Raw genomic sequence first — 15072 nt, 5'->3', positions numbered from 1 at the left:
ATGTATAAAGCTGTGACTATATATATATATATATCACAACTAAAAAATGGATTAATACAGACAGATTTAGTCTTTATTACAGACGGATTTTTGGTTATCGACGAAATTACCGACGAATTTTATCCCTCTGTAAAAGCCTCGTCGGAAATTATTTACCGACAGATTTTTTCGTCGGAAAATTACCTACGGATTTCTACCAGTTACCGACGGATTTTTCGTCGGTAATTACAGACAGATTTTCTGACAGATTTTCTGTCGGTAATTACAGACAAATTTTTTGATGAATTTTCCGTCTATAAATTATAAACAGATTTTTTGACAAATTTTCTGTCAGTAATTACAGACAGATTTTTCGACGAATTTTTCGTCTGTAATTTGAACCTTGGAAAATCATCTCATATTCTGAATACAGACAAAAAATCCGTCTGTAAATCTATCAGTAAGGAAAAATAGAATTTTTTTTTAAATTTTTTATTACAAAATAAATGCTTTAGATTTGTTTTCTAAATTTACTCCATCAAACACTATAAATTGAAAAAAAGAAAGCCAAAAATGACATAGATAAAACATAATATTCATTACATGATACCTATAAAATTGGATGTTATTTTTCAACACCATTGTCTCAATAAAAAGATACCCCAAAATTTCTTATAAACTACAACAGAAAAGGGAAGGACTTTCAGCCTAAATTTTAAAACTATTTCCTCATGCTCTCTTTAAAGTTTAAACCCTCCAATCTAATCTGAGTTACATGATTCTTCACTCCATGGTAGACTCTTGTGTGGCTGAAACTTGAAAGTATTTGTCCATCTACTTCTTTGATTTGTTTACATTGGACTGAGCATATGCAGTTCCCTGGTGTCAAAAAATAGAACATGGACAGATTTCAGAAGCCTAACAATGTTTTATAGGATTAAGAAAAAGTGAAGGAGGATAACAAAAATACAACTTTAAAACAGAACTGCAAGAGAGAGAGAGAGAGAGAGAGAGATGCTTGCATGCTCTTGAAGCACATTTAATTTGTTCTACAGGAACACTCACAGCCACTGATTTCTAATTTTTTATGTAACTTCTAGAAAATGTTATAAATGAAAAAAAAAAAGTGGCTATAAATTTTCCTAGAGCATGCATTAAAAATGCTGCAGGAGACATGGAATCCGATATTGTTGTATACGGCATTCATATACAATTATAGGCATGATGATCAAATGAACATCTAATTTGAACTCAAACCCTCTTCTGTAGATAATCGAGGTTAGTAACCATCGCAACCAACATTTGACCATTTCAAAATTTAAATATATTTTCAGCTCTAGATTCATCAGAAACATGAGAAGGTATAATACAAGATTTCAGCATAGAAGTTTCAGGAATTAGTATTCTATCAATAGAAAAGAGAAAATATGTGAATACATACATAGTGAAGGAACTTACTGATTAAACATTGTCAATCTCATTTTCAACTCTCCATTGTAAACAATCGATTATCTGTAAAACTTTAAGTCGTCAGCAAAGTATACACATTGAAAGAACACAACTCAAAGTAATTCTAAGAACAACCAAACAACCGAACCAGCTAAAGACCTTAAGCATAAAAAGATCTAACTAACCATTTTATGGGCTTTGGCAACATTCCAGTCCCTTGCTTTGAGAAATTTGGCTAGTGTTTCAGTTGGATATCCCTGATGCATGTTCTAAAATATAAAGTAAAATATTTTAGGGGAAAAAAAGAGGGATTTATTAAAATAAGAGTAAAAAACAAGAAAAGGCACTTATTGGTTTAATATCACTAAAATTTAGGATGATGATTCTTGAAGAGTGTTGAACAAACATTGAAAAGAACAATTATTCATTAAAAAGTACATTACTTGAATTCAAATCTTGAATTCTTAATCCCTTCAAATGTATATTATAACCACCAATAAAAACACTCCTTAGCAAATGCGAGGCAACAAAAGTGATCCAGGTCAATTTAACCAAAAAAAAAAACTGATGCTTATCAAATCATTTGATTCTCTTAATTTGAAATTTCAAACAAACAAACAAAAAGAAAAGCTTTTTTCTTTCGTCTCCTTTACCAAATCAAGTTGCAGATCATGAATCATAAGTTAAATTGTTTCTTTTTCCCTTAAATCTTTTCTCAATATACAAGATCAAACATATAAGAATCTAAGCAAATTAACTAAAAGAAAAAAAAAGGCAAACCTGGAATGTAATCTTCTGCTGCTTATTCACTGGAATGAGACAAAAAAAAGAAGGAATCTTTATCAATTAGAGATCATGGAAGTAAAACAAGAATACGAGATGAGACTGATTTATTTATTTATTTTGAAGGTTGTGAAGAACACACCATTTTCTATCATGGATTGCAACTGCTTGATTGCATCCTGGTTGCAAATACCCATCTTCAACTGAAACAAGGACAAATCTGCAACTGGGTTCTTGAAAAAGTGTGACCTTTAACACTAGCACAGGAAGATTCCACCCATTAAAGAAAGAGAAACTAAATTTGATTGATTCAGGTTCCCCAATGGGTTAGAGAAGAAGGTGAGGGTTGCTAATGCTTCTCCACCATGAAAAGATTCAAACTTTGTTTTGTTCAAGTCATGTGAAAGCATGGAAGGGAAAGGGTGGTGGTGTTGTTTTTGGCCTATGTAGCAAAGAACAAACAAACAAAAGTCCAACGATAAATCAGGACCAAGGGAAACTCTGAAGCTACTGTGACTGGGATTAGCAATCCATTTAATATTGGATTACTTTTGAAAAAGTAGAGAGATTGTTAATACCTTAGATAGGTGTTGTATTTGACCATGAATCCATAGCCCCATGAGCAGAATTACTATTACATCTTGCACTATTTTTCGAAAAAACACATATGGTATCAACTTCAGGAGCAGCAGGGAAGGTCGTCGCATCACCAAAATCTTGGACATTATCAGCAACGATGCCAATATCATTTGACATTTGATTCTTCAGTGGTAGTGTCCACAGCTTCATCTGAATCTGAATAAGACTGGCACCTAGCAACTAGCAAAGAAGAAAAGAACTAACTTCAATCATGGTCATGCACAGAATGCATAAAAACAAACATGCATACAAGTTATTTGTCAGACTGAGTGAGATCCAATTCGTAGGGAATGAGAGCAAATAAACCAAAAGATTAATTAGGGTAACCAAAATGCCATCGCAGAAGCTTCACCAAAGCTTCCTTGCCGCACAGAGCCTTCATCTTGTTCGCATTGCCGCTTTTTGTGTCCCTCAACGGCAATGCTGCTTTTCTCTGCATTTCAATTTTTTTAAAGTTACTCATCTGCATCAGAAGAAAAAAAAAAAACAATCAAAGAAAAACCCTCAAACTTGCTCAAAACTATTATCAAATCAAACTATTAAGTATTAGAACCTGCTTTATATCTTCATCATAATCGCTGACGTTGAAATTGATATCTGCATCAATGCTACGGAACTTGATCGCAGCTCGATCATATGCCCTGAAAATTAAATCAAACTTACACACTAAAATTCAAATCCATGAAATATTTTTCATTAGCCAAAAAGAAAAAAAAAAGAACCGATAACAAAATTACCTAGCTGCAGCATGTGCTGTCAAATCCACCTATTAAAATATATAAATAAATAAATTCATAAACAAACAGAAAAGCAATATACATCATTTAAAAAGAGAAAAAAGTTTGAATTCAACTACAATCATCGCTGCGTTTTCTCACCCAAGTACACTTGTTTGCTACAATCCCTGCACAGAGCACCAACAATTGCAGCATCTATAGCACCTTGATTCTCAGTCCTATATGGAAGACCAAGTTAACATGGACACTAGTCTTCAATCGCTGAGAGTGGGGTCACATGGTGCATCTTCCAATTCAAGGTGGACAGAATCAGAAGCTCCATTCTCGGAATAGTCTTTGACTCAAACACATATTTTGCATCTTCAACCTGATGATGATTCATGATCAAATAATCACATTATTAGAAACATCATGATGAGTTTTCTGATATAAAGGAGAAAAAATACGTACTTGAAGGTCCAAGAGAATAGGCACTTGAGTTTTTTCAACTTTAGCAGCCAAAGAGATGCAAGTGACAGAGGCAAGTTGAGTCATCCATGGCTTCTCCCTTTGAAAATGGAAGCTCAAGAGGAACCTATCCAGATAAGTATAAATAGAAAAAAGGATTAGGAAATTCATCAATAAAATATTATAAACTAGAACCATGCACACAAATAAATAGTCCGCCATAATAAAACAAGATCACTGATAAATAACACTTTCCAGCAAAAGAATCAAAGTGCACTTTTGTAAAATAAATACCTATCTTCTTGTAATAGCTTAATTCTTTGTCCCATTTCAGCAGCACTCAATTGTTCCTCCGAAACGACTTTTGCAGCTTCTCCATGCTTGCTAAGGGCAATACCTGCTCAAACAAAGCAGACAACACATTGGAAGGCTATCATGATTATTGCTCAGAGTTTTATATCTTTAATTTGATTTTTGAGATAGCTATCATGAGTCGTAGTTTGTAGTTTTTCGCACTTCAAGTTCAAAGAAACTCTAGCATAGAATGGCATGTTAAAATACACAAATCTATTCATGCGAGAAATGATTCATGACAAACAAAAACACACAAAGATAAACCCATTCATCCAGCAATGGAAAATGTACCTCAAATATAACAGAAATTATGATGATCTGGCGCGAAGTTCTCCGCCATGACCGGTTTCTCCAATTGACCCTGGCCATAACCGCAGCTTCCTTTTTGGAAATATACTGCAGCCTCTTCTCGAAATCATCGCTACATCTTCTGAATATCCCGTTCCACTACATCTTCTGAATATCCCATTCCAAATTCGAGAAATTAACCCCTGCTTCTTACCCTTCTTCTTCTTCTTATTCTTTTCCTCCTCTCCATCACCAACAACAGCAGTGGCACCAACACTTTCCTCTTTCTTCTTCTCACCTTTTCCAACTACCTTATTCTCCTCACCCATTCTTTTTCGCTCTTTCTTCTTCCCTAAAACCTCAAACAAAATAGAAGAAACAACCAATTAGGGTTTTGTTGACTGAATTTCGCTGTTAGCTATGATACGGCACCGTATTGCTTGCGAGTAAGTGAAAGGTCAGCAATTCATTAGGGAAAAGAAGCGACTAAGAATGTGAAGGAAAGTGTGAGTGAGACAAAGAAAGTGGGATTAACGAACTTGGATCTGAGAAGGTTCGAGAATCTTGGGTTGAGGGTTTTGCAGTGTGGTTGGTGGATCTATCTTAGGTGGAGATCGAGGGGAGGGAACATACAGGAATATACAAGTTGCAGGAATATACAAAATTCATACGTTAGAATTTAGAAACTCGGTTCTCTGCAAAAGCAACAGGGAAGGGATAGGGTTAGGGCTAGGGATAATGAAATCCAAATAGAATCACAATGGAAGGGGTTAGGGATATGGATGAGAAAGAGGCGGAGGCCTACCTAAACTAACGGCGATGAGAAGAGATGATGACAAACTTCCGGTGAGGAGAGAAAAAGTAGTGACGAGAGCGGCGGCGGAAGGAGCTCGTAAGACAAGAACACGGCGGAGAGAGCTCATACGACGATGGCAACGAAGGGAGCAAACGCGATGAGGGCTATAGAGGGAGCTCGTGCGACGCGAGCCACGGCGGCGGGGACAACGGAGGACGTCACATCTTCAACGGAGAGAAAAGGTAGGGAGTAATTCAAGGAAAAAGTGAAAAAGTGAAATGAACCATAACTCTTTATTCTAATATTTCTGGCGGAAAATTTTAAATTACAGACGAATTTTTTATTTGTAATAATTTAATAAAATGCAACATTTTTGTCCATTTAATTACAGACAGGTTTTTTGTCTGTAACTATTTTCTACAAAAAAAAATTCCGGTAGAATTATCGATGGATTTTTTTTGTCTGTAATTTATGCTAATTCATTTTTTTTATTTTCCAACAAAAAATCCTTCTGAAATTCTGTTTATATTTTCATGGGATAAAATCCGTCGAAAATATTCGTCTGTAATAACTAGTTTTCTTCCTGTTTTCTTAATTAAAGTTTTGATTTGTATTCGCAAAGGCTCGATATTAATTAAGGATAATAAAAGATAAAAAGGTTTAGAGATAAGTAATGCCTGAACTTTTAGTACGATGATGAAGTGCTAAAAGTTAGGGTGTTACAGACATTAACCCCAGCCTTCTCCCAAAACTGGGGTTAATGTCTCATCCTATCGCAAACCTATTTGTGAACATGAGGCCTATGCCTAATGTATTATTGTTGGCCGAAAAGTGTGATGCACCTGGGTGAGTTTCATGTTATAAAAGACACAAATATTCAAAATAAGTCCTAATACGAAGATTTAGGAAGATAATTAAGAAAGAGAATGGAAGATATGTGAAAAAGTGTATGATTCTAGAAAAAATGTAAGATACACAAACAATGACACTTAGGTAAATTAGATAACTAAGAGAACTAATTATGTAATTAATAAAGTTTAAGGCTAGAAACATGAATATAGAAGTCCTAGGGGTAAAAGTAAAATTTTATAAAATAAATAAGTTAAAGTTGTAATTTAAAAAAATAGTTGAGTCCAAACATATACCTTAGTAAAAGTTAGGGGTAAAAAGATGAACCTATGATAATAATTAAAAAATCTAAAGGAAAGGTAACACATTTGGTTAAAAGGATAAATCGGCATTAACAAAAGATTTAGGGGTAATATGGTAAATAAGAGTGTAACTTGGTAACTTGAGTAATAATTAACACTAGGATAATTAATTATGACACCTAGGGTTAATATGGTCTTTTTAAGAAAAAGTAAGGTTTAAAATGGTTAATTAGTAAGCTTTAGAGGTAAAATGGTCTTTTATAAAAATATAAAGATAAAATAGTATAGTATCACTTCTAAGGATAAATAAAAGCATAAAAGACATATAAAACTGAAGGAAAGGAAGGGTAACATGGTATCAAAGGTCGAAAGACTAAGAGTAAGAGAATCTCTTGAGCTACGAAATGATACCATAGCAGTGTACTGAGTGAACAAGGACAAGAGAGTCCCTTTAGTAAGTCATTACATTGTGCCCCAAAGAGAAACAAAATCCCCCAAGGTGCGAGAAGGCCACATGGTAGAGCGGAGTTCTAGACCGCCTAGTCAGTGACTGTGTGATGTGGGGACGCCCATAGATTTAGAACCATTTTCCAAACGAAAAAACATCTGACATGGTGATTGGATCTTTGTATCTGACATAGCAATCATAAACCTATATTTGACATGGCGATCAAATACATATGTATATCTGTGTGATAATACGCACAGCTAAAAACCCATATTCGAGATTTGTGTCCGGGTAATGTCAGGAGCGGGTAGGCAACTGACACATGAGTTCAAGGCTTGCGATAGGATGAGACATGTATCATACTTGATTGGCCATTTTCTTGTAATTAAATTATATGCTTGTGAATGCTACCTGTGTTCTGTTATTTGATCTACTGCTTGTATGTGTGATTACCCTAAAATGTAGACTTAGCACTCAAATCCCATGAAAATATAGGCTTAGCACGAAAACCTCTCTGTTCTTTGTTATTGCCTTGCTGGGAACCATTAGTTCTCACTCCCTTGTTCTCCCACTCTACAAATGGTATCAGAAGTCATATTCTTTAAGGTTCCTGCGTCGAACTACTACTGGGATCTCATATGGGGCAGGACAATCATATGTGGCGATATCCAGACCCACATGTATGTCTTTCCTGAGCGACCCTTCTTTAATCTATCAGTACCTTATTTAGTCTATGACAACCTTATTGTATGAAACTCAGCCTTCGGGCATACCTATGTGAATATATCTATTTGTGCTTTCCGCTTTTATTATGAATATGTTATGTGCTTACTATTGAAAATAACAATATAACTTTATTAATTCACAATTATAATGCACGTTACAGGCTCATATTAATATAAATAATATATAGTCTAGAGTCTCTAGGTTTAACTAGATGGTAACACTTGACGATTGGCATTAGACATGACATACTAGCCGGTTCAATCGGTTTACCAATTAATTGCCGGTTTGACTAGTTTGCGCCAAATTTTTGCTTCAATTGAACCGATTAAAAGATTGGTTTTCGATTAACCCAATTGAACCAATCAGTTTGGTTTGATTTTTGAAACCATAATTTTTATATATGACAAACTATTTGTAGAACTTTAAAAAGTTAAGAGTAAGGACAATTTGAAAGTTTTACTCATAAATTAGAAATGTTTGCAAATTTAACTATTAATTTTATTTACAGAGAAGACTTTAGAAAAATAAAATCCTAATATTAATAAATGATTATTCCACTTTGAAGAAGTGTAAAACGATAATTACTCGTTATGCTCAAGTTAAAGTATGATTTTGGTTGTGACTTGTAAACATTTTAGGATAATAATTTACTTTGTGTATTTTTCTTAAAATATTAAAAAATATAAATACTTTTTTTATAAGTTTTTCCTGTGTAGGAGGGCACAAATACACACAGGTTGTATGCATAATATAAACTAAAATTTGATCTTTAGATTTTTGTATTTTAATTTTTTTTGGATATTATTAAAGAAAATTTCAAAAAAAAATTTATTTATTTTAAATCTAGTCTATCTAACTTTTTTGAAGATATATTGTTGAGTTTGAAAAACTAATATTCAATTAAAATGATGAACAAACATTATTAAAAAATTATTAAATGTTTATATGATTGTGTTATGGTTTAGTGTGCACGAAAGCAAATTAAGTTTCATGTTAGCCCAATCAAGTAAGTCCATTTTGATCAATAAACAAATTTAGCCTTATACTAAAATGATCCAAAAACTAGTGGCTGAATAAAGAAAACAAAAGGCCCAAAGAAAAGGATCCTAGCCTATTCAGTGAAGTAGCCTAAACCTTACTTCAAGTCACTTAAACTCCAATTAATTTTTTTGAAACTTCCATCGAAAGTCAAAAATTTTTTCTTCTCTCTTCTCTCTCATTCAACTTGGTCACGTCATTCAAAGAAGAAGAAAAAAGAAAATCAAAACTTCAGAAATCAGATAATGAAAAAAGACAAAAAAAAATTTTTTTCCAAATCAAAACAAGAAGAAAAGACTACAAAGTAGCTAGTCTCTCTCGACCAAAAGCACATTAAGAAGATTCTTCCCTCATCTGAGCAACGCCGAGGAACCAAGTAGAAAGTCACAAGGTCACAAGTATGGAATAAGCAACAATGGAGAATGTGAAGTCAACTTGGTTCAGAAGCTCATCAACGCTCAAAATCAAAACTTGGAGCCAAAGTCAAGCTCAACGATCAAGATTGAAGAAGTTTGAAGAGAAATGATGAGAGAGAATAAGTGAATTGCATGCAATAGATTCAGATTTCTCTCTCTTCTCTAATGAAACCGTTGCTAGTCTCTGATTTTGGAGAAGGAGACAATGTTAGGGTTGAACGAGATTCAACCTTGGAAGCTTCACTCTTCTATATTAAGGGTGAACGACCAAGGGTTGAAGGTAAGGAGAGTAAGTAAAAAAGCACAGAATTCACTCTCATAGCTATCCAAGCTGTTAGAGTTCTTCTCCTTCATGTAGTTCATTTAGTATTTTCTTTTTCTCAATTTAATCTATCTGAGTCTCATTGTAAAAGACAAACATGGTGATGTTTGTAAGAAAAAACCAATGAGAGGTAAAAGACAATGAGTTAAACTAGGAGAAAAAGCCAGAAGATGTCCCAGGTTTTCTTTGTACATCTTTCTGTTTTGTTTCATGATCCTGTGGGAATTCTTTTGCAAGTTGGGTTAGTACTGTGCTGTTGAAAGCTAGATTGAGGTCTAGTCAAATTCAGACTGGGTTAGAATCTATATTTGTCCCAAATAGGATTGGGTAGATTCTAGAAAAATTTGGTGAATGTAATCTTGTTGAAAGATAGTGAAATTCCGTCACTGTTGTGATGGAGACTGGATGTAGGCTACATTACACTAAGTAGCTGAACCAGGATACATCTGGGTATTACTCTTTCTTCTCTACTTCACTTCTGTTTCTGTTACTCAGGAGACAAAATGAAAATGTCTCTCAACTCGATATGAGAGAAAAGTAAAAAACTTGGTCAAATATTTACAGCAACATCAAATAAACCTCAATTAACACACAAATGAACCGAAATTAGTTCAGTTTTGAATAAGTAGTAAAAAAGACTCAATCATCAACAAAAAAAATATTCAAATCATTTATGGATCCAAATGAACCTCAATTAAACCTAGAAATGAACCGAAATTACTTAACGAATAACAAATTTGGTCAATATTTATGAGCAGCATCAGATGAACCTCAATTAACATACAAATGAACCGAAATTAGTTCAGTTTTGAACAAACGGTCAAAATGATTCAATTATCAACAAAAACACATTGAATTCATTTTTGGATCCAAATGAACCTCAATTAAAAGGAAGAAAAGAAAAAATGCAGCAACAACCGCATCAATAAAAGAACGGCGATTGTGAAAAAACATGCGAAGAAGAAGAAGAAAGAATGCGAAAATGAAGAAGGAAGAATGCAAAAAAGAAGAATGAATAACGCGAAGAAGAAGAAGGAACACGAAGACAAAAAAAGATATGTAACGTTAGTGAAGCGCGTGCGTAATGAAAGTGGTTTTTATTGAGTTTGAGCCAACTTAACTGGACTTGTTACCAAAAAGACTTGGATGTATAACTGGACTGATATATTAAACAATTGAATATTCATATCTTGATTTGAAATATTTAAAAAAGATTTTTATCGTTAACAAATTTAAAAAACACATTTATTAGCAATTTGATTATTTGAGATTTTTTTTTGTTTACTATTAATTTTTATTTATTTAAAGAGTAAATTACCAATTATGCCCCTGAATTTGTAAAACGCTGACATAAATACCCCTAATATTTGTTAACGACAATCATACCCTTGAGAAATTTAAAAACGGAACAAATCTACCCAACTGTGAGGAGAACCCTTCTCCGTTAAACGGAGCTTGGTGATGTGGCAAACGGAAGTCCAACGTGGCATCCGTATTAGGCTCTCAATCCCGTTTTGTCCATGTATCCCCAATTCAACAAACCCTAATTGCCCAATTCAGATGAAATGACGAAATTAACCTTAAGTGAAACACCATATTTAACAAAGACTATGTTGGACGCGCGAAACTGAAGAGTTTGTGGGTGGTCGTCTCTGTTTCTCTTCGTCTGTTGTCGCTTTATATTCGTTTTTTGGATTTGGCAACGTCACATGCAGTATCACGTTTGGCGTTGATACGAAGTGAAGAAGTCGCTGTCGATCAACCAAGGTTTTGGTAAGCATTTTATATTTGCATTGTTGTTATTATCAGTCGTTTGGGGTTTGCAATGGAGGTATGATGATGGTGTTTTCATGTGTTGTGTTAGCTGATTATGACTTTTTTGATGATTTTTGTCAGATGGCTACGCACATCACATTTGTTTATCACCATCGGGGTTGGTTAGAGAAGGATGCAGATGGTGTGCTGAAGTATAATGGTGGTTTAGTGAGTATCATCGAGAGGGTGCATGTTGATACTTGTAATCTATTCCTTGTTGAAGGCTTGTTTCTAGATTTATGTTATACTAGGTTTAATGAAGTTTATTGGTTGGAGCCAGGGATGGATTTAGCTAACGGGTTACGGGTGCTTAGAAGGGATGCCGATGTGGTTAAGATGTGTGATGCTGCACTGAGGAATGAAAACAGGGTCCACTTGTATTTTGAGCATCCAGTTGATGCAGATCCAGAGTATGTTGATGAGGCTGAGGTTTTGGCTAACGAAGATGTTGACATGCCTCCTTTAGAAGACCAGCAAAATCATGACCAGGAACCCCAACAAAATGAAGAGGAGAAAGGATCTGAACATACAGAAGTAGAGGGAGCTCCTTTATTAAATAAAGCAAATGAACAAGACGATCCCCCACAGCATGAGGAGCAACAACAAGAAGAGGATGAACCAACGTTGAACAACGGGGGGTATGATGAAGCATTACCAGAGGAGGCTGGTACTGAAAACCTTTCTAATCAAACTGAGGCTGTAACAATTGAAAATGAGGCCCCAAATTTAGGAGACAATCAGCAGACACATGTTGAAGACCATGAGAGGCTATCTAATCCTGAAGAAGTTGATGGCAGGGGAAGAAAACGCAGGAAGAAACATGCGAGGCTCCCACCATCTGGTAGAGATCAACCTGCACCACAAAACAATAGTGATGCACATGCTGGTTAGTATATGAATTGTAGATCCTAGTAGTAATGTTGTTTTTTTTTGGATTGTAAATGTATTTGCCATAAACTGTCCGCTAATTAATAACCTTAAACTATGAATGCGTAATGTTGTTGAATTAGATGAAGATGCCTCTTGTGGGGTTCAAGGTCGGAGGATTCATCGAAGACCCCGTCCATCCGGCCAGAGGATTCTGCCACCTAGGGAAGAGAATCAGGCCCCAAGGGTGGTTGTTCCTAACCCAAATGATCATGATGAAGAGCCTACTCAATATCAGTATCATTCTGAAGAACTACACACCCCACCAGGTTCTGATTCAGAGGATGAAAATCCAGTATTCCCTCAGCATAATCCTGATACAAGTTTGGCAAAATTAGACTGGAGTTAGGGATGGAGTTTGGCACGATGCAGCAGTTTAAGGATGCAGTAAGGAAGTATAGTATTCAGATGGGCAGAGAAGCATTTTTTCTCAAGGTTGAACCACATAGGTGCAGGGTCATCTGTTACAATGAAACTTGTCCATGGGAAGTTTACTGTGCAAGGAGAAACCAGCCACCTAGTTACCAAATAAAAACATTGGTCGATGAGCATACATGTCCTAGGAGTAATAAAAGTAGGTCAGTCACTTGTAAATAGGTGGCCGAGGAGTTGATTAGCAAGATTAGGGTATGTCCTAACTTGTCCCATAGAGAGGCTCGAGATATATTCAAAGTTGAGTTTGATATCTGTGTCGGAGAGAGGATGATGTTTAGGGCAATGGAGAAGGCTAAGGATGTCATCGAGGGCACAGAAAAGGAACAATATTTGAAGTTAAGGACTTACTTGACTGAGCTGCGTAAGGCCAATCCAGGATCCACTTACCGTATGAGCACAACCCCACAACAAGAGGGGCTGCCTAAGTTTAGAAGTCTATACATCTGTCTAGATGCCTGCAAAAGGGGATTCAAGCAAGGATGTAGGCTTTTCCTATGCATTGATGGAGCATTTTTGAAGGGTTATTTTGGGGGGCAGCTGCTTACAGCCGTTGCTCAGGACGCCAACAATCATCTATTCCCAGTTGCATATGGAGTAGTTGATGCAAAAACAAAGACCAATTGGAAATAATTCCTAGAGTATTTGTTGGAAGATATCGGGGATCATAGGCAATTCGACTGGCACTTCATGTCTGACAAATAGAAGGTTAGTCCTTAAATTGTGTGTACAATTATTTTATAGTATATTATGTCTAACTTAGTTATTTACAGGGGCTAATACCTGCTCTACAAGAAGTTATGCCAGGGGTTAAACACAGGTTCTGTACTATGCATATGTGGAGGAATTTTAACAAGCGTTGGAAAGACCTAGAACTTAAACAGTTGCTATTTCAATGTGCAAGGGCACTGACTGATCAGGAATTTAATGAAGGTATGGATGCCATCAAGAGAATTAATACTTCTGCTTGGGAATATCTGTCTAAGTATGAGCAAGAAACTTGGTCAAGATCAAGATTCTCCACTTGACCTAAAGTGGATAACATAACGAACAACAATGCGGAGTCACTTAATGCAACCATGGTGGGGCTAAGAGGCAAGAGCATCGTAACCATGCTAGAGGAGATTAGATATTACCTCATGAAGACTATGGCTACGCACAAAGATGCACTCATGGCCTACACGGGTAAACTGGCGCCTATCCAAACCAGCAGATTGGAGAAGGAAAAGAAGGAAGGAAATTACTAGGAAGCTCAATGGGTGGGAGACGATGAACACAATGTCTTTGAAGTTAGAAGGCATGGTCGAACAGTTCAGGTCAACACTCACGAAAGGACTTGCACTTGTAGAAAGTGGCAACTGACAGGTCTATCTTGCTGTCATGGAGTTGCTGCAATTCAAAGAAAAAATCAACGACCAGAAGATTACGCCCACCATTGGCTGACTATGGAATCATACAATAGAACATACCAATTTCACATCAACACTGTCCCTAGTCAAGAATATTTGACTGATGCAAAAGGGCTGCCGTGTCTCCCTCCACCTTATAAGAGGCCAATAGGAAGGCCTACAAAGAAGAGAGCACGACATGAATCAGAGAGATAGAGTGGGAGCCAGTACAAAATCAATAGGAGCTATGGAAAAACAAGTTGTAAATTTTGCAAGAAGGTAAATAAAAACTCACTTGTTCAATGCCTCTTGCTATTGACTGTTCTCATCTGTTGATGCTTTGAATGATGTTGTCTTCGTAGGTGGGACATAATTCCAGGACATGTCCTGATAAGAAGACTCATGTTGCAGCTGAGGAAGATGAAGATGCACAACAAGCACCTCAAGCAGGTCAGCCGGCAACAGGAGGAATTGTGCCACCCAGGGGCTTACAAGACATGTCAGACTCAGAGCAGGAGATGTTTTGGGAAGAAACCATGGATGCAGTTGAAGAGGAGCTCACCCAAGGCCACCTACAGTCTGAAGCTGATGAAGAGGTAGTTCATTTCTCAATAATTGCTGTTTACAGTAAATTCACATGTACTAATTAGACTTAATTTCTTGTAGGCCAATATGAACACATCCAGGGCAACAACTCATGGTGAAGGAGGGAGAGCTGCTAGATCTAACCCTGCAAGGAGAGCACCAAGATCTAAAACTCCCTCCAATGCTGCTGCGGCTGCTGCTGCATCTACTAGCAAGGAAAGATCAAGGGTAAAGATGCCTATTAGGAGACACCCCTTAGCCCAACCAAGTATGAGGCCCACATCTACAGCTCCAACAACCCAACCCAATGTTAGGCCCATAGCTCCAGGTCCACCAGCCACTCCAAGGCCCA

General features: G+C 36.2%; 1 protein-coding gene across 7 annotated transcripts; it reads right to left on the bottom strand.

Annotated features, from left to right (window-relative positions):
- Positions 1-531: 531 nt before the first annotated feature.
- On the bottom strand, positions 532-5766 carry LOC112727466 (uncharacterized). Of its 7 annotated transcripts, none has more exons than XM_072209295.1 (14): positions 5482-5748; positions 4680-5371; positions 4329-4431; positions 4038-4161; positions 3729-3954; positions 3588-3616; positions 3404-3491; positions 3203-3313; positions 2790-3030; positions 2354-2653; positions 2209-2237; positions 1614-1697; positions 1438-1491; positions 532-858 (listed from the first exon to the last, which is right to left on the bottom strand). In XM_072209295.1, exons 5-9 carry the CDS (start codon positions 3780-3782, stop codon positions 2791-2793), a joined length of 522 nt encoding a protein of 173 aa, XP_072065396.1. In that variant the 5' UTR covers positions 3783-3954; positions 4038-4161; positions 4329-4431; positions 4680-5371; positions 5482-5748; the 3' UTR covers positions 532-858; positions 1438-1491; positions 1614-1697; positions 2209-2237; positions 2354-2653; position 2790. The 7 variants fall into 7 exon arrangements, with proteins under 7 accessions (XP_072065396.1, XP_072065399.1, XP_072065397.1 ...); XM_072209298.1 differs by having other exon boundaries at positions 3178-3313; positions 4680-5028; positions 5482-5747; XM_072209296.1 differs by having other exon boundaries at positions 4680-5028; positions 5482-5747.
- Positions 5767-15072: the final 9306 nt, after the last annotated feature.

This window comes from Arachis hypogaea, chromosome 12 (assembly GCF_003086295.3).
Source record: "Arachis hypogaea cultivar Tifrunner chromosome 12, arahy.Tifrunner.gnm2.J5K5, whole genome shotgun sequence".
Classification (NCBI taxonomy): domain Eukaryota; kingdom Viridiplantae; phylum Streptophyta; class Magnoliopsida; order Fabales; family Fabaceae; genus Arachis; species Arachis hypogaea.
Note: the sequence above shows the minus strand (reverse complement) of the source record. Positions and strands in the feature narration are given on the sequence as shown.